We start from the raw sequence: 20,598 nt of genomic DNA on the forward strand, positions 1-20,598 counted from the left end.
TAGCTGTGGTCCACTTCACAGGCAGCTTATTCGATTTCAAAGAAATAATCTTACAGGCAACATGCATGAGACATTTGATCATTCTAATAATTGCATCATTAAAATAGCCAACAATGGAGACTTATAATACCAGTGATTAAAAACTCAACTCGCTGCCATCGATTCGATTCTAACTCATAGTGTCCCTGTAGAACAGGGTCAAAGCACATCTGTTGGTTTTCTAGAATGTATTATCTAAGAAGAGTAAATAGATATTAAGTCTTCTACTATGTCCTTTTTATAAGTTCTACGTAGTCCTTTTTTTTGCTGTCCAGTTATTGGTCAAGTGTTTTAGCAAAAGCTTACCTATAGATAACAAAATCTGACATCGCCATGGTCAATTAATAATAAAATTAATAATAATAATAAAATAAGATAACAAAATTAATAATTAAAAATGAAAGACTTAATGGGAATCTGGAACCAAAATAAAGTTAAATAAATTTAATTAAGAGTCAGAAACTGTGTTATATAAAAATATCACCTAAAACAACAATTAATCTTAATTTTTAAAAACCAGATATAATGCCAAACTGTCAAGTTACTAAACATCTGAAGTAAATTTATAGGTAAGTAACTAGATTCAAAATAAAGAAGTTAAAAATGAAAATAATTTAAATGATAACTATTAAATAAAACTGATAATCACATGTTGTAAATGTCCACTATGAACAGTAAGAGTAATATATACGATGCACAAGCAATCTCCTTGGATGTCTTCATGAGTCTATAGGCAGACTTGTTTAGATGGACCTGCAGACCAAATCTTCCAGTCTATCACACCGTCATAACTGTCTGAGAGCAGTGCAGGAAGTTATATATAATTCCACGGTAACGTAGGGGAGAAACAAGACAAAAGATGGCATATGTTAAGGTAACGACCACACAGGTGGTGAAGTCTACATGACTTCTTGTGAAGTTTTGAATTGCCAGGGATTTACAGTAATCTGAGAAATGACTCTTGGATATCAGCCTTTTTCAAAACCATGTAGTTTGGTGAACCTAATTCATCTTTGTACTGGAAGCCAGACTCTCCAAAGAATTGATGAAATAATGAAATTAATAATAAAATAATAAAAATGTATATTTTTGTTATTGCAATGACAAATTTGATCTACACAATTTAGTAATAAAGATCCTTACAAGCATCTTAAACTGTTAAACTTTAATCAGAGAGGTAACTTTTTAAATATATCAGACTGATCATTAATGATACTTTAAACATTGTTCTTGTTGCATATCTCTTATATGGGAAAAGTGAACACACTATTTAATATGCCTCAGTATAGATATATATTTTTAATGTTAATATCAAATTATAACAAAGTTTGTTAACTCAATATCAGCAAATTACTTAAAGATGTTAAAACTCTTTGTATACTATACAACACTGAAGAAATAAAGTTTAATCATTGTTTTAGGCTGGGTTATCTTGGGATACAAAACCAGTAATACTCATATATGTGAAAGCAAGAACTTTATATCAGGAAGTCTAGCCCAATTGTTATATCATTCCAGCCTAGCCCAATTCAAGTCTATGAGTCCACGATGCTAGCCAGAGCCCTCCTTAGACTCACGTGGCTAGCTGTAGACTGATGGGGCAGAAAAGAATGGGAGTGCAGGAGGGTCATAGGCCGGTCGATACAGAGTCTTTGGTCCAAGGTTAGTGAGAAGATAGTACCAAGACAGTCCCTAGGGTCAGGCATCCCACACGGGGCTGCCCCTGGAGGTAGACACAAAGTCCTAGCAAGGAGGAAGGTGAAGAGCCGTAGGAAGGGAAATACACATAGTTTTCAGGGTCTCTCTTATAAAAAGTCCAAATCCCCAGGGAAGCATCACAAGGCTACTACCTGACTGACAGGTTAGATTCCACCACCGCACTTCACTTTCACATAGGTTCAAGTTGACATAAAATCTCACCAGTACAATCATTTAAAGTGATTGTTCTTATTTAATCTAAATTTAGGCCTTTGTCATTCTTTTAAAAGGTCTCCATTAAAAAATATAAATTTGTCATTGAGTTGGTCCTAACACACAACAACCCTAGAAGACAGAGTAAAATCTGCTTCCCAGGGCTTGGGAGACTTGAAAACTCAGTTCCTGTAGGCAGGTTGAGCTTTCTGAAAGTGACTATTGGGCTTGAAGAACACATTGTAGTTAGTTGCCCAGAACTTGACCCACTGCATCACTAAGGCTATTTCTACATGGAATCTAGGAGGGCTTTTTTGGTTCTGATAAAGTTTCATATCCTGGGACGATGTGAAACCCAGACCTCAGCTCCCCTTTCCTTTAGCTGCTATCAAACACTAGACCTAGTAGTGTGCAAATTTTTAACCTAACCAGCTGAAGAAACTGGTTTTACCTTAATAATTCCTTTTATTCCCTAAGTGAAACACATTCCTTAATATCTAATTCAAGTTACTTGTAAAGATTTTGATTCTAAAATTGTTTTATACAAAAATCTGTCAAAAATTAACCATTTCATAAATTCTTTATACTCATAAAGCAATTTTATTTATAAGCATGCAAACTACTCACTACCATCGAGTTAGTTCAGAATCATGGTGAACCTAGAAGAGAAAGCATAACTGCCCTTGTGGATTTCCAAGATGGTAACTCTTTACCGGTGTAGGAACCCTCATCACATGTTACAAAATCAAAACTGCTAAAAATATATGTATGTATGTATATATATATATATATATATATATATATATATATATATATATATATATATATAAAATTTATAATAAGATCTAAAGGTAAACATATATTTTCAAATTTTTTCCCTTTAGAAAGGCTTTGTTACATCATGTTAAAAATTAATACTTTTTTCTATAGTGCACTCTTTAAATGGTTATTTAAATTTTCTCAAAAATAATTTGTCAATGGAAAGGAGGGACAAAATTAAAACTCCAATAACATGTTCTTAATGTCAAAATTGAAGTTCATGATAGACTCTCATCCACTTTCCTAGCTGACCCACAAGCAGCTTCTCCCAGTGGATGCCAACTTGGATGTAGGTCAAACGCTCACTGAGCCTCAGAAGTTAACAAATAGGTTATAAGGTTGCTTGCTGCATGAATTTCCCCCTATAACATTCAATGTTACAACTGTACAACTTTGTCAAAGTAGCACAACAAAGAGCCACACAATCGTGCAAAAAGTAGCAACATCATTTCAAACTGTTCCAGTTCACTTAGCCCATGTAAAAATCACTGAAAATACTTTTTAAAGTGGATCTCTGCTATTCTAAAGGGTTCTTGGTGATGGAATGCCAGATTCTACTGCCTGAGTAATGAGCAGGCATTTTATCTTTCCAAAGGACAAAATGTGTTCCAGAGGGAAACGACTGCCTTTACTCACACGCTTCCAGGTGATACCACACAACAATTCAGACAATGACAATCAATCATGAAGCAATAAATGATACAGCACCACTTCCTTCACCAAAGCTGCAAATAAAATAACCTATAGCTCCTTGACAATGGAAATGACCCCTGTGAGATGCTAAAACTGAGCACCGTTTCCCAGAAAAGTTTCTAAGTCAAGAAATGCCTAGCCATACTGAAGAACTGAAGCCAAGTGCAAAGAGGGAAATCAAAAGTGTTTGCAAACAGGACAGAGAGAAAACAGCTTTTAACAAATCAAGGACGAGAAGACACACAGCAAGACTTAATGAAACCTCATAAAGGTTCTGAAAGTCCTGAAACAGATTCATAAATCCAAGAAGGCCTACTTGTGAGTCATCTCCATGGAAAGGTAGAGTAATTACACCGCTTTCTCTAGCGCCAGTTACTCGGAAAGTCCACCTGGAAAGAGAATTAGATCTTGCCTATAAGTAATGTCATATGTGTAGGTGTGAAAAGATGCCATCAAGGGCACACGCGGACAAATCCCCAATTGCTAGTCTGCTTCTCCTTATACTGGCTTTGCAAGTGGTAGTAATCCACTCTCGACAGCACGCTACCTGAGGACGAGGGTATTCACATTGCTGGTTAAGGATCAGAAATAGTTCAATGGAGACTGAATCTATTTGGAGACTCAAAATAGATTAAGAAGTCCACTATTGACTGTAGCCTTCTGCTCAGAATTTAAAGTCAAATAAAAGTATTTAAGGCTTTTGGGTGTTAACCAAAAAATCAGTAGTTCAAATCCACCAGCCAATGCATGGGAGAAAGGTTTGTTCATCTGTTTCTTTAAACATCTACATCCTTAGAAATGCTCCACGATGGTTTTTCTCTGTCCTACAGTGTTGCTAAGAGTTAAGATCAATTTGATGACAATAGGTTGGTTTGGTGACATCAGTGAAATGAAAAGGGAAAAAAAGCATGGCAAAATCAAAGTAATTTGTGCTTCTATATAGGTAAGAAGATGCAATCCATTACATCCGAGTGTTCAAGGTAAAGTTGCTATTTTTCTAACTTATTTACAGAAGGATACCTTAAGTTATATGTTTTCTTCCATAAAATGGGAAGGTATATTTTACCTGTGCCTTGTTTATGTTTCAAAGAAGATGAGTCCCAAGTCTTTGAGAAAACAATATAGATTCACATACTTTACAGAGGCAGAGAGACAGAATATACAATAAGTTATCTAAATTGAATTCTGAAAGAGGGCAGGAGGGAAACCTCTTCCAATGTTAATAACAAGGAGTATGAAAACCTCCTATTTTCAATTTGTATCTGCTCTTTAATACTTACATCTCTTGGAAATGCACCTTATTTCTCTTTCTATTCATTTCATCCTAAGAGAGAGAAACAGTATTCCAAAAAGAATATTACACCAAAATAGTTTTGTTTCTATTCTAAATAGTGTGGCACCTGTTACATTAATTTTTGGCTTCTTTGTTAATGCAAAATTTGAAATTAACTCATGGCCCTTGCACTGAAAATGTTTACATAATGTTGTTCAACGCCATTGAATTGCTGACTTACTGCAACCATACGGCCAACTGGATGCATGGTGCCCTGTCTTGCGCTATCCACACAATTATTGCTACTTTTCCGTCCTTCGTTGTAGTCACTGTGCCAATCCACCTCCTTTGGAATCGTCCTCCTTTGCAATGGCCTTTTACTTCACTCAGAAAGGATTTTCTCTGGTGGAGATTTGTCTCTCTGATAACATGTCAGATGAAGCGTTGCCAGCTTGGCGTTTAAGGAGCTACACGTTGTCCAAGACAGATTTGCCCATTCGTCTACAAGTCCATGGTGCTTTCAAAATGCTTTGCCATCAGCATAATTCATATAGTCTCCTTACTAATTGTGCAACACCCACATGCGTGTGAGATGATAGAAAGCACCATGACTTGGATCAGGCAGTGCCTTGGCCTGCAATGGGACATATTCGCACTGTAAACCCTTGTAAGAAGTCTTGTGCAGATTTGCCCGATGTAATACATCATTTTATTTCTTGATTGGGGCTTCTATGCACATTGATTATGAATCCAATCAAAATGAATTCCCTAACAACTTGAATGTATTCTCCAGTTAACATCATGTAGCTTCTTGGTCCAATTGTTAAGATTTGTCTTCTTTTTGAAATTATTTCTTAATTCAATTTTATTTATTTATTTTAATCATTTTATTAGGGGCTCATACAACTCTTATCACAATCCATACATACATCAATTGTGTAAAGCATATTTGTACATTCATTGTCCTCACCGTTCTCAAAACATTTGTTCTCCAATTAAGCCCCTGGCATCAGGCCCTCTTTTACATTGAGTTGTAATCTATAGTGAGTCTGTAGTCTTTTCTCTTCCTCAGTTATTTCTTCACGTCCTCTTCACTTTCAGTAGCAAGGCCGATATGCATATGGCAGGTTGTTAATGAGCCTGATTTTAATCCTGACGCTCCAGGCTCCTTTCCATAGTCCAGCTTCTCACATGACTTCCTCGGGATACTGATTAAGTATGGTGAAAGGTCACAACCCTTACATATAACTTTATGTATTTTAAACTTTGTTTAGTCTCTTCTTCTTCTGCTAAATAATGTCCTTTGGTCCGTAGTCAGGTTCCTCATGAGCACAATAAGTGTTCTGCATGTGTTAGGCTGAGTGGACGATAGAAACAAATCCAGGGACACACATGTATGTCTAGGAAAGAGCTTTATGTGGAAGAGCAACTGAACATTGATTGAGGAAACGTCCCAGCCCAGTCCAGATCAAGTCCCTAAGTCCAACATTAGCCCATATGTCTGATACTAGTCCATAAATTTCACTTCAGAGTCAGGTAGCCACTCACAAGGATGCCAAATGCAGGAAGATCACAGGCCAGTGGGTGAAAAGTTTTGTGGATCCAGTGGCAGTGGAAGCATCTACATGTGGCTTCTTCTGCTCTCTGAGTGTCCCAACAGCAGGAAAGTGAAGCAGAGAAAGAGTGTGTCCCACCTCTAGAGAAGAAGAGATGGAGATCCCAGAATCCTCATGAGAAGGCCACACCCACAAGGAGGTATCATCAGGCTGTGACAATTGACAAGTTAGCATCCACCTTTAGACTTATTTAGCAAGTGACTATGAAATTATGCCACACTGGGATTCCCATTTTCTTGAAATGTTATCTATAGTTTGTTATGATCTATACCATGTGAGATCTTTGCATAGTAAATAAAACACAAGTAAACATCTTTCTGATATTTTCTGCTTTCGGCCAAATCAGCTGTGATAGACCTTTGGCCTTGTCCTCTTATGAATCTGCCTTGAATTTCTAGAAGCTCCTTGTTGATATATTGCTGCAACCAACTTTTAATTACCTTCAGCAAAGCCTTACTAGTCTTGATATTATTTGGTATTTTCTTCTTTCCACTGAATCACTTTTCTTGGGAATTGGCACAAATATGAATCCTTTCCAGTCGGTTAGTCAGGTTGCTGGGTTCCAGATTCTTTGAATAGATTAGTGATTTGAGGGCTCCATTCATGTGTTGGCGTATTTCCGTTGGTTTTCTCTCCATTCCCAGGGGCTTGTTCTTTGTTATTGACTTCAGTGTAGCTTGCCCACCTTCTTTTAATATCACTGTTTCTGGATTATACCCTACCTCTTAAAATGGGTGAATATCAACCAAGATGTTGGTACATTGCCTGCATATGCCTACTGTTTTCTTTTTCTTTCTTTTATCCTGGATGCTTTCGGCATTGTTCAATATTTTGCCCAAAGAATCCTTCAAAAATTTCAAGACTTGATTTTTTTCCCTTCAGTTCTTTCGACTTGGGATATGATATAGGATTTCTTCCCTTTTGGTTGTCTAACTCCAGGGCTTTATACATTGTATTATAAAATTTAACTTCATCTTTTTGACTTGCGATTAAAAGGGCGTTTCATTTTAAAAACTGAATTATTGGTGGAAAAACTTTGGACATTTAAACATATAATCTTATAACTATTTAGAGTTCCCAAGATAAACAAACACACAAACAAAAACTTCAGAATCTAGGTAATGTGTTAACTACAAAAGAAAATAAGGCATGCATTTCATCATACATCTGTCATTCCTTGATTTAAAAAAACAACAAAATATTTTTATATTCCCCAGTGAAAACGAAAATTATGTAAGAAAAGTATCGTTTAAGTGTGAGGACAAAATACAGATATTTTTAGACAAGCAGGGTTTCAGATTTCCTTTCATGCAGGGCCTTGGGGTTGGCAGAAGATTTCAATTCTTCTGGAATATATCTCATCCTCTTCTTACCCCCACCTGGGTTGTCATTGGAACCCTGGGAGTGCAGTGGGTATCTGTTGGGCACCTAATGGCAAGATCAGCGGTTCAAAATCACCAGGCGCTCCTCGAGAGAAAGAGGAGGCTTTCTGCTCCTGTAAAGCCGGACAAGTCTCTGAAGCCCACAGGGACAGCGCTGCCCTGTCTAGAGGGTTGCCCTGAGTCAGAATCGACTTAATTGCAGTGAGTTTTGTTGTTTTCCTTTGTTTTGGTTTGTCACTGTCTTTTAAGTTGAAGCGGGTGAGAAGCATGGAAGATTTGGCAGATGCTGTCTGTTGAAGGCACCCACCCCAGCAAGGAGGAGACACATGCTGATTTTATCTGTTTCCTTCTAGCTGTGGCAGCCTCTCCCAGAAGAGTGGTTTGAAGTGAGATTGTGTGGCTTTCCTGTGGTGGGGACTAACGTCTGAAGACTAAAGACTAAATGTTTTTTCAAAAGGATGACAGCATCACTAATACTCATGTAAAAATTTTACATGTCAAAAAAATGCAAACCCAAATATCTAAAGAAGTTACTCAGTACTTAAGTTTTGTAAGTTTCATAAGACATACTTGGAGCAAACATATTTTGTGGTTTATTTATATCAACAGATTTAAGGAAAGTACGATACTCCAAGCACAGTGGGAGATACACAAGTATCACATTGCATCATTCAATTAATCCATCTTAATTGCCTTTATATGTACTTCTATTCCATCAAAATTGTTAAAATTGGGATCTAGTCAAGTCATAAAGTAAATGATTTGATATAGCATAACTGTTTTATTATTCAAATCTATACATTTGTTTATATGGTCTGAAATTTTCTATTTGTTTCTAATTAATTATAACTTTTTTAAAATTCCCAACTGATTTTGAATTTTAAAACTATTGTATGTTGTTAGCACCATACAGACAGCCCTTAACAACAATCTGTTCTTTCTTCTTCTCCTTTTAATTGTGAATTGGATATGTGGACAGAGCAGATCAGTCCATCCAACAAGTCATATACATTTTGTTTCATCTCATCGTCTGCAATCCTCACAATGAACCATCTCTAGTCCCACTTTCTCCCTGTAATTCCTGCTTTAATCCTCCTTTCTACCTAATCCTTCTGAACTTTGCTCTTGGATAAATGCTGTCCTTTTCATCTCAAACTATTTATTATTCTAAGGTGTTTTTAGCACTCTATTGTTACTGTTCCCTCTATAGACTTGTCTATTGTTTGGCTAAACATTGATCCAGGAAATTAAATTCATTTCCAATCTGGAAGGGTCAGTAAGAGTCCTACTGTCAGGGATATGTTTTTGATGAATAACTCATCCTTTTGAAAGGATAGCTTAAAAAAGAAAGAAAGAAAGAAAGAAAGAAAGGGTAGCTTAGTTGTTTGTATGATTTCTAGTTGAATGATATTTCTGTTTCTATATTAATAATGGCATTTCTATAGTTTTGTTAAAGTATTTGCTAATTCTTTTTGTTTCATTTTTACTTTCTTATTTCTTTTAAATTGTATATAGATTTTTTACCTTAGATCCAGGGTTTCAAAAATGTTGATTAAAGCTTTATTAATTCTCACATATTCCAATTCAGAATTATTGGTCATCCTAAACAGGGAAAATAATCTTCCTGTAATTTGTAGGACATAAAGGATCTTAAAAACAAAAATGAATGATGTAAACAAAGGATACTAATTTTATCCTTTTCTTTCTCAGGGTTAACAGAATGGAGGAAAGATGAAAGAGTCCATATAATTATTTAGGGGTGGTGTATTGTTTCTCCTGGTCAACATAGATATATCACAAATGTCATTGGAAGAAATCTACATCTGGAGAGGAAGAACATTGTAAACTTTGAATATATCTATGCCTTTCCAGTTCCCTGTATCATAGAATAAAAGTTCTAACTGCCATAAGGAAATATACAGCCATAATGGCAGGCATAGTGATGTGACTTGAGTATGGATTTAAAATGAAATAACTTATATAAAACTTACACGTGCCCTGTACATTTTAAAGTAAGGTGTGTGTGTGTGTGTGTGTGTGTGTGTGTGTGTGTGTGTAATCATGTATACCTCACACAAAACTTGAGGTAAGAGTTATTATTAAACTCATGATCTGATGAGGAACCTGAGGCACAGAGACATTGTGCCTTGTCACGAGCTAGTAAGTAGCCTCGGTAAGATTTTTAACTCAGGTAGTCAAGTTCTAAGGAGCCCTGGTGGTGCTATAAGGTAAACAATGGACTGTTAACAGCAAGGCCAGCAATTCGAATGCACACCTATCTGAGAGAGCGAGAGGAGGCTATTCGTTTCTGTAGGTTTACAGCCTCCAAAACACTGTTATGGGTAGACCTTACTTCATAGCAATACGTTTTTAATTTTAGTTTAGTTCAGTTAAGTTCTAATATCTGTGCTTTAAACATGGATAGTATTTCTCAAAACTAAAATCACTTGCTTTTCTCCTCACCACACTTTGTTAACATGTAATTATTGGGTAGATTTATGACCCAGATCAGGTCAAAGTTCTCTTTCCTTATTTAATTTTACTTTCTATTTTGAGAATAGCAGAGTGGCCAAAGAGAAGCGCATTGCCACGAGGTTACTATATGAAGTTCTTGTTTCTGACTTGCTGACTATCTTTAAATACCACCCAAGATTTCCTTCTGGGTTTACACGCTTTCTGAAATGCGGTCTCTTCTTGGTATCTTGGAGCAAGATTCATAGAAGACACCTGATGGCAGCCAAGGAGGAGGAGGCAGGAAGTATGTGGCGCTGGAGTCAGCAGCAGTGAGGGTAAGAGCTCCAAGAAGTTTTCATCTCTGTAAGAAAAGCATAAAATATGTGAGTGTTGCCGAAATGTCTTCTGCGTGATGGCAAAGGGGCTGGAAATGGGTAAATCCAGACAAAGACCTTAGGAATTGATAAGGGTAGGCTAAGTACGGTCTACTTTAATCAGGTGGTAAAATGTAAGTAGAAACTACACCAAAATCAGAGTAATGTTTGTGTTGGAGACATCGCCATTGCTTCTCTCGTCCACAGGACAAAATTATGTTGACTAAGGGAAGAGTCTAGAGCGATTTGGAGCAGACCGATCTCTTCAGAATGTGACTATTAAAATGAAGAATCTTTCCTTAGAAAATGGAAGCAACACACACACACATTTAAATGTACATATATTTCCCCCTTGAATGTGAAAGACTGTCCTTAATTTTGACTGGGGAAGACAAGGCAGTTGTTGATCAGAGAGTTCTAGGAGGCCTTCTACAGAGCACTGTGGACAGTCTAGCCATGTTCTTTTCACCTTGTGGGTCTTGTGTTTGTCTTGACCTCAGCAGTGTCCAGCGCCTTCCTCTGTGTGATTCCGTCCCCTGCAATGGGAAAGCTGGGAGATTCCCTGGACTTTTCTTGGCCAAGAAAGCTCCTCTCTCTCCTCCTTCTCCAGATGTCCATATGGGGTTCAGGTAAAACATTTTAATATTTGTTTCTAGTTTTCCTATGTGAGCTCTCTGGTTCTCAAGATAGAATGATTAAATCAGTCTAAGTCATTGATATACTCACACACCTCTTTAAAAGAGGTCTGGTTGTGCTGTGAGTTCGATTTTAAGCTACTAACCTCAACATCAATGGCTCATATTCATCAGAATTCAGTGGGGGAAATATGAGGCTTATCTCCTGTAAAGATTTGCAATCTTAAAAACCCTATCTACAGTGTTAAAATGAGTCAGAGTCAACTCAATGCAGTGGAGTCGCTTGCGTGTGGTTTTAATCTCTTCACTGAGCAAAGGGCAGGTAGAAATACGTTATACATACTTCCTAATGCATCCAGACCTCAGCTTCATGGAAAATGCATTTTCTGGTGTCACAACCCGGACTCAAACTCGAGTGTTGTGATTTCCCAGCATCCTCTTATCCTTCTTCACACAAGTACACACCATTGCAGTGAAACATTTACCTAACGTGACATCACCCTGCTAATTGTAAGCTCGCAGAAATCCCTTTGGCTTGTGCACTACCACATTGGTAGTCAGAATGCGTGCTGCCATCTGTGCTGTATGAAGGAGGCAAGTCATTCTCACGCTCTTTTCACCGTGTTCCCCTTTCACAGATGCATTTGTGGTGATTGGTCCCGCAGAGCCCATTATCGCTACGCTGGGTGCAGACACCGTGCTCCCCTGTCGAGTGTCTCCAGTCATGAGTGTGGAGACCATGGAGCTGCGCTGGTCTCGCTCCCAGTTCTCCGAGGCTGTGTACGTGTATCGGGATGGAAAGGAGCAGGTGGGAGAACAACTGGTGGACTTCAAAGGGAGAACGGAGTTGGTGAAAGATTATATTACGGAGGGAAGAGCTGCTGTAAAAATCTACAGCCTCCAAGTTTCAGACAATGGCATCTATAAGTGTTTCTTTAAGAAGGGCAATGACTTTGAAGAGGCCATTTTAGAGCTGAAAGTGATAGGTAAGTAATTTTTTGAGAATATATACCATCCCCACAAAAATATGAGTGTTGTGTGTGTAAACTGGTGGAAGATTATGGATAGGACAAAGATAAAGAGGCAAGTATGCTTGAAGCTGATAAAGTCCTAGACAGACATAAATAAATTAAATATATTACTATGGACTTCGAAAGAAAACATTATAGTGCCAGAATCTACCCCTACTCTCAGGCCACCACCTCCAACAACGACAGCAAGGGGTTGAGACTCACCTGATTGCCTTAATGGCCAAATCTAAAATGTAAAAGCATTATTTGGAAAAAGCCTGGATGCAATGGCAGGAAAAATTGTAACCAGAGCGCTGGCATCAGAAAACAACTATTAAGGAGCTAAGTGAAAGAGAAGTAAAGGAACACATGACCCGAGTTACATTTGGGAATGCTGAAAGGGCCTCACGGGAGGGGCCACTGTGCACATGTGAACGAATAGACATTCTCAGAGCATGAGTGGACTATACGGAGTTTTGTCATCATTGTTGCTAGTTCATTTTTCATTCCAATCTTTGTCTGTGATTCTTGCCCCAAATAAATGAATGAACAGATATTACCAATGTATTTCCTACATCTGTGGAACTGGGGTAGGACTGAACTATACTGAAAGGGGCTCTTAATTTCAGAAACAGGACGTAGAAGTCAGGATAGCTATTTACTCTTAAAAGGAAAATGGGAATTGCTAACGTGCTGCTTTATGTAGATCATCACCTTAACATCATAATGTGTGTATCTGCCTGCTATCTATCTATCTAACCATCTCTCTCTCTTTCTCTCTCCATCTATAAAACAGAACATTAGCAATCTTATATATGGATGAAAAGTCCATGGATCTACCAGTAGGTTCAGCTTGTGGGCAGGAAAAGAAAGATGCTACAAACAAAAAGCTAGCTGCTTCCGTTCTCCGGCAGCGGGGTTGGAAAGGCGGCGTCAGAAAGAAGACACAGAGAGAAAGAGAGTAGAATGGAGGAACCAGAAATCACGTGGGCTCTCTCTTTAACTCAATTCACCTGGACGCTTTCACCTTTTAGTTTCCACACAGAGAAAATGAAAGCGGGAACCATTACACAGGGAGACCATTCAATAAAGCAACTCCATGAAGCATCGGGTTTAGGCTTCTATGAACGTTTCTCCTTGTAAATCTTTTAGAAGGACCTCGGTACTTCAACTCTGGCAAATTTTCCTCGATTCCATTTCTTTACCTTTCTATAATCTAATTGCAGGTATGCTTAGATGGAGACTATGTATTAATTAGGCTAAGGAATAAGTACGACTTCAAGCCCAGAGAAGTCTTCTGTGACTTGGCACAACACATACAGACCTATTTCATGGGGACAATAAAAGAAGTTCTCAACTCCCACTCAGGATTAGGAAAATTCTTCCTCTCCCCACACTGGTGTGTAATACAATGTTAAGGATATCTAGCTTAAAAAAATTCTAGGTTTCAGACAAATGGCTTTCTTCCCCAGGTCTGGGTTCTGGTCCTCACATACGCATGGTGGGTCCAGAAGAAGATGGAATAAAAGTCACCTGTACAGGGAAGGGATGGTTCCCCCAGCCCGAGGTACACTGGAAAGATGAAATTGGAAGGAGGATCCCTTCACTCTCTGAAGATGAGACCCCAGATGATGATGGGTTGTTCCACATGGAGGCATCCCTCATTGTGAGGGACAGCTCCAGGAGAACAGTGTCCTGCTCCATGAAGAACCCTGTCTTTGGAGAAGAGCGGGTGGAAACCATTTCTATCCCAGGTAAGTGTTTCTTATTTTAGAGAGAAGAGAGGAGTAAGGAGGTGTTATTTGGGACGGGAGGTGGTTGAGGTGGCCTGGGCGTCGATGATGAATAGTTTGGATTTAACCTTGTGCTGTGTCAGAGCCCTTCTTCCCCAGGACATCGCCTTGGAAGACACCATTTATTGTGACTCTCCTGATGCTTGGGGTGTTCATGGGTGCTGTAGGGGTTTTGATCAGGAAACATCAGGAAAAAAAGAGGAGATTATATGAAGCTCAGAAGGAAAAAGCGGAAGAATGCCAAACCATAGGTAAACCCTGGGGATCAGACTTGTTAGGGGATGGAATGGATGATTTGGTGACTGCGCACAGGGCTAGGGTCTGCTGGGAAACAGGGATACATGAAGAACTGAAGGGGAGCCCTCTCCTCTCCATTAAGACATGGAGTTAAGATCTCAGGGGAGGGAAATATTATCATTGAATCCATTAGAGATAGATAATGTATTGATAGCAACCAAGGGTCACCGTAATTGCCAATTAAAGTAAATTTCTTGGTCTAGATGTCTGCAAGTACCAGTCAGAATATGTGCAAGACTATCTTGAAACTAGAACTTGGCTTTTTTTTCTTTCTATAAAATCTGTTTTATAAACTTCTCTCCTTTTTTAGAATTACTCAAGACAGATCTAGGTAAGTTCTGCATTTTCTTTGTACTTATAGATAAGACAGTTTGAAGTCTATGCTGTGTACTTGGATCTCATAAGCGTTATTCTTTTTCAGCCAGAAGGAAGGAGCTATATAGTCATGGTGAGTTATGAAGATAATATTGTCAGGCCCAAGCATTCCTTATTCAGATCTATCTTACCCTTCTTGCACTGAGAAGATCAGACCCAAAGATTTTGTCATAGATTGAGTGGTGCAGTTTGGGAATGTGTGAATTTGGACAGAAGAGAGAAAACTCATATTATAAAGATGAGTAGAGATATAGTACTCTAGAAAACTTCATGTTTCATAAGGTGGTAGTAATTTCAAATTTTGAAGGGTACATCTTGAGAATAAAAAAAATAATTCCTTGGTTTTATTTCAGATTGGGAAAAAGCATATTTATATGGTGGTAAGTAACTTTGATATTCTTTGGGGGGCTCACTGGATTTTATAATGCTCTTGGGAATTATCTAGAGATAAAATTGTACTTTGTTGAACAAAAAATCTAGCCAGGGATCAACAACTAGTTCAGAAAACATTCTCTCTGCATGTTTTCTGATTGGGCTCTTTCTTCTTTTCAGATTGGAGAAAAGAATATTTCAAAGCAGGCAAGTGACATCGTTGTTCTTCCCCGCGTAATCTCTGTACAAATGAAAGCATAGTCGTGTAAATTTACCACAGTTCTTTGGGGGGTTATTCCTTCCAAGATTTCCACTCACAGTCTCAGTCTCAGCTGATGATAGCAGAATTCTAACTATCGAATGCTATTAATTCATTTATTCAGCATGCTGTTATTGGTAGGTGCCAACGAGGGGGCTATGGCCCATAAGAACTCTGCACAACAGAACAACCATTTCTCTGTCAGATTTTATTCCACATGCACTGACACAAAATTTCATTTACTACCGAATAAAGCAGATCTGATCTCTGCTTAATTTCCTAGTTAAGTGAGCCTACAAACTCTGGTGAGTGGTATGACGGAACAAGAAGTAGCTATGGGAAACATGTTTGCATTAGATGACATTTAATGTTCCATTCCCATCATGTGGTGCATTTACTCATGTGAATAGCATTAGAAGAACAGTACAGTCACAGGAAGACCATTGTGTAAATGACCGGAGATGGCATCTCTCTAAAAGTGGAAACATAACTTGACCATTTTAGAGTTTTTCCTGCATGGTGGGTAGATTATCCATTTCTAATGCATGACACTTTACTCCGATTCAATCCCTGGGACCAAAAGAATTTCCTAATTTTTTTGATCCTCCAAATGTTCAAACACATTCTAATATCCTATACATAATTTCTTATGAAAAATTTCAATTACTGAAAACAATTGAAAAGAGCAAATTAATGAATATCAGTATTATTGTTAATACCGCTATCAGTGTTACAATAATTAATGGAAAATAAATTTTACTGCATGTTTAACTCTACTCATTATCTCAGTTACTTATGTCAATAATCCTATCAAGGTATCATGGTTACGTATATCGTCATGAGGGTACATTGAGGTTAAGAGAAGCAAAATAACTTCGCCAAGAGCACGGAGCTACTAAGTACAGATTGATCACCAAAATCCAGGTCTTTCTGACTCTAGAGAAATTATAATATAAGAATTAAATATAAGTTCATAAGAAAATAGGGGAGGGATAGGGTTAGTGTTAGTGTTAGGGTTGGAAAAAAAGAAAATAGGGTAACTTTTGTTGTTACACAAATCCACAGAAAAGTGATACCGAAGAGACGTATGAGCAAAGGCCCATTGCAATGATAACTATGACAGAGCTTCACTACCAATAGCAAATAGTAACTAAACAGCATTTGAAGGAGGATGGAGCGACACTATTCTGAGTACTTGATGCCGGGGTGTTTAGAGGAGACAACCCTCTTCCAGCTCTGTTTTTCTATGTTTTACACATAAAGTGGCTTCTCTTGATAGACCAAGGAAAGAGCACACATTCCTTTACCTATCCTGTCATTTCTCTTCCTCTCGTTGGCCTCCAAAGGAGCCATGATGATGCAGTGGCTTGAGGGGGGACTACTAACCAATAGGTCTGTCCTTCAAGCCCACCAGCTGCTCTGTGGGAGAAAGATGAGGCAGGCCAGCTCATCAATATTTACAGTATTAGTAGCCCTAGGGAACACTGCCAGAATTGACTCAATCACAGTGGGATTTGTGTTATTATTTTGTTCTTTCTCTTCTTTGTTTCTTCTCCTCCTCCTCCACCTCCTCCTCCTCTCCTTGCTCATCTTCTTCTTTTTCTTCTTTCAGTTTCTGTTTTCTTCCATTCTTTGTTTCTTAGATGTCTACCTTTCCTAGAGCTAGCCAAATTATCGGTGGATTGACTTCATTTTTATTTTATTCTCTACAACTGCAGTGGCTGTTTCTTTGGATCCAGATTCGGCTCATCCCAACCTCAAGATATCTGAGAACAGAAGACATGTATCTTGGACAGAAAATATTCCTCAGGACTGTGATCCCCAAGCATACCAAAGGCAAGGGGAATATGAAACCATCCACAGTGTTTTGGGTCAGGATCGCTTTGCAATTGGGAGACATTTTTGGGAAGTGGAAGTGAATATGGAAAGAGGAAGTATATCTGAATTTAGATGGTCTCTGGGTGTTTGCTCAGAGACAGTGAACAGAAAGGGGTGGTTTGTAGAAGAACCAGAAAAGAATTTCTGGGTGGTGGCATGCGTTGAAGGAGAAATCAAAGCTCTCACTTGTCCTCCAGTGTCTTTGTCCCTAAGGAAGCATCCCCGCAGGATTGGACTTTTTCTGGACTTGGATGCTGGAGATGTATCCTTTTACAACATGAATGATGGGTCTCACATCTACTCCTTTACTGGAATCACCTTCTGTGGGGCCATCTGCCCATATTTTAGCCTACAGGGTCCTGACACATCTGCAACCATTTGCTTAGCTTCAGATCCCACTAAAGAGTGCCCTGATTCTCCCCCAAAGACCTCTCTACCTCATGTAACCAATTGTGATCCGAGTCTCTCCCAAGAAGCAAACTCTCTATTACCTCAATAAGACATAGAGTGTTGGCCCCTTTAGGCACCTTCCCTGTCTCCACTCAAACTGTTTATGGGTCTATTCTGCAAGAAAGCTATCATTAGATAAAGCGTAAGGCACTGCACGTGATTATCGTCCCCTCTCAATGAGGAAGAGAGAGAAAAGAAAATCTGACAACCTAAAAATGTCTTGGAGAATGTCTTTATGGAAATAGAGTCTTGTTGTGGGTAGATACGAAATAGTTTCTGTCACCCATAACCTCCGACCAAGTGCATGGGATTCTCTTTTGTTCATATGCCCAGTGTGTATTAAAGTAAATGTTTGAAATCAACAAAAAATACATATTGTTTTACTTTTGTGTTATCAAATATGGAAAAGGGGTGGCTTGGGAAGTCAACGGTCACACTCTCAAATACCTATCCCCACACATGAAATATAAAGAAATATTTTCAAGTCTGGTGAGCGTTAATAGCGCATCCTTTCTACTTTTTAATGCTCTAGTAGATCCTCAAGTTCAAAGCCATTTTCCAAGTGTTGAGAGGGCCAGCTGGATGAACATGAACCATTTCAGCAGGGCACCAAGCTTCTAAGGAATAAACATCTTAGCATAGACCCTCTGGTATGTTAAGAAAAATGATATTGTATGAGACAAAAATGAATTGATGTTATAATTTCAGCTTTCTATGAGAGAAATCACGGAAAACACACACACACCTGCACACTCACAGTGTTCATGGCTTCTTGCCTTTTCTTTCCGTCTGTCTTCCCTGTTCTCTCTCCTACGTACTTTCTTCCTAGCCATGTTCTTTCCACTCTTGAACCTTTCCTTTGCTGTTACTGTAATCAAGTCCTCTCCAGCGACTTATCCTCAAGTTCATGTTTTCAAGGAAATAAAATAGAAGCTTCCCCTATTAAATAAACCTTATACTCCTGGTAGTATTTCTGCCCAGCTTACACTTAGATTTATATTTTACACCATTAAAAGATCTATAAGCCACAATTTCCTTTCAACATTCTCCTTAGCTCAGTCCACTCACTCTACCTCTTCCAATACTTGGGAACTTTAGAGTTTGAGTGTGGTCTAGATCTATATATCTGCATTTTTCAGGTACTTTAATATGGAATTATGTGTACATGTAAGAACTGGAAAAATCTGTCCTTAACTCTATTTCACACTTCTCATTTTAAAAGAGGACTGAGATACTAGATACATTGAAGTGAAAGGTTACTTTTATTTTTTCCACTTTTATTGACATATAATTAACAGGTAATACACTTCAATGGTTTACATAAGAGCTATGAAATCGTCACCACCATCAATTTTAGAACATTTTCTTCATTTTTGTACTCCTCCCCAACCTCTTCTGCCATAACCCTAAAAAATGATTATTCTACATACTGTTTCTGTAGATTTACATAGCCTGAATTTCATATAAAGGAAATCATCCAAATACACCCCAGCAACAATAACAAAATAAAACACAGAAAAATAAAGCAGAAAAGCAGAAAAATAAAAACTAGGAAAAAATTTTAAATGAGTCAAAAGGGGAAACAAATCATAAGATGTTAAAATTTAACCTAACTGTAGGTGCATTAATTAACTTTTTGGTACACGTTGAATGAGAGTGAAGCTATTAACATCCCTTGTCTAATGAGGAAAGGTAACTCTGCAGACAGATTTTGGTCTTTCACTGTCACCCAAAGCCTTTTGCAAACTGGCTACTTAGAATTTAAGCTCTAATGTAATTCCCCTCTCTAATCTTGGATTTTTTAATTTACAATCCTGGATCACACAAGGATCTCTGAGATGCAGTAGTCACAAATTGGGTTGCAATTCGAAACCACCAGCAGCTCCACAGGAGAAAGACAATTTCAGAAAACTGCAAGGGGTCTCTATGAGTCAACATGTACTTGATGACAGAGAATTGGATCACAGATACTAGTGTGCTTCTTCCATGTGGGCTTGTCTGGCACCTCATGTAGTCAACTGCTCGCTTTAAAATTACTCTTTAAGACCACAGATGCTATTCTTTCTTATAGCCAGGCACCATCTGATTTCTTCACCACACTTTGCTATAGAACCTTTATCTTCAGTGATCTCTTCATAAGGGTTAGTATGAAGCAAAGCCATCTCATGAGAACTAATTATTTTTAAGTTGGGACTTACAGTGAAGTGTTAGCTCAAAATCCATCCATATAGCTAAGGTTTACCTATATCCCTGTTCCACTTTAGTGGCAGCATTATCAGCCTTTTGAAATATGGTATCAGGACAAAGATTACATTTAAATCATTACCCAGGATTTCTGCCTTTTCAAAATCTTTCCAAGGAAGTGAGCTAAACTGGAAATACTTGATTCAACAAAGTGTGACCTGCAATAGAACATTTATTGTACTTGGACCTGGCTTAAAATCTGACTAGTGCAGGATAAAGGTAGTTCTAGGAGGTTTTTAGAAATCTTATTTCCACGAATATTCTATACCCACTCTCCCATTCATATTTATAAGCTAGGAGTATTAAGTAATTATTATAAGTGATTTTTTTAATTGTTTTATTGGGGGTTCATACAACTCTTATCACAATCCATACATACATCAATTGTGTAAAGCACATTTGTACCTTCATTGCTCTCATCATTCTCAAAGCATTTGCTCTCCCCTTAAGCCCCTAGCATGAGGTTCTCATTTTACCCCTTCCTCCCCACTAGCCCTTCCATCATGAACCCTTGATAATTTATAAATTATTATTTTGTCATATCTTGCCCAGTCTGACATCTCCCTGCACCCACTTTTCTGTTGTTCGTTCCCCACGGAGAAGGTCACATGTAGATCCTTGTAATTGGTTCCCCCTTTCCAACCCACCCTCGGTCAACCCTCGCAGTATTGCCATTCACTTCACTAGTCCTGAGGGATCATCCGCCCTGGAGTCTCTGTGTTTC

General features: G+C 38.2%; 2 protein-coding genes across 2 annotated transcripts in view; one reads left to right on the forward strand and one right to left on the reverse strand.

Annotated features, from left to right (window-relative positions):
* LOC101648897 (butyrophilin-like protein 1) overlaps positions 1 to 9,334 on the reverse strand; it is a 91,445-nt gene extending 82,111 nt beyond the window's left edge. The window contains exons 1-2 of the mRNA XM_030886200.2: positions 9,258 to 9,334; positions 3,779 to 3,851 (exon numbers count right to left, since the gene is read on the reverse strand). Of these exons, the coding sequence (XP_030742060.2) occupies positions 3,779 to 3,851; positions 9,258 to 9,334 (150 nt within the window). The remainder of the gene's footprint in view (positions 1 to 3,778; positions 3,852 to 9,257) is intronic.
* A 1,768-nt stretch (positions 9,335 to 11,102) lies between these two features.
* On the forward strand, positions 11,103 to 17,679 carry LOC101649215 (butyrophilin subfamily 1 member A1-like). Its single transcript, XM_045292275.1, has 8 exons — positions 11,103 to 11,190; positions 11,835 to 12,182; positions 13,679 to 13,960; positions 14,083 to 14,250; positions 14,718 to 14,744; positions 15,025 to 15,051; positions 15,224 to 15,250; positions 17,021 to 17,679. Exons 1-8 carry the CDS (start codon positions 11,103 to 11,105, stop codon positions 17,677 to 17,679), a joined length of 1,626 nt encoding a protein of 541 aa, XP_045148210.1.
* Positions 17,680 to 20,598: the final 2,919 nt, after the last annotated feature.

This window comes from Echinops telfairi, unplaced genomic scaffold (genome assembly GCF_000313985.2).
Source record: "Echinops telfairi isolate 266 unplaced genomic scaffold, ASM31398v2 ScPeMD7_655;HRSCAF=1070, whole genome shotgun sequence".
Taxonomy (NCBI): Eukaryota; Metazoa; Chordata; class Mammalia; order Afrosoricida; family Tenrecidae; genus Echinops; species Echinops telfairi.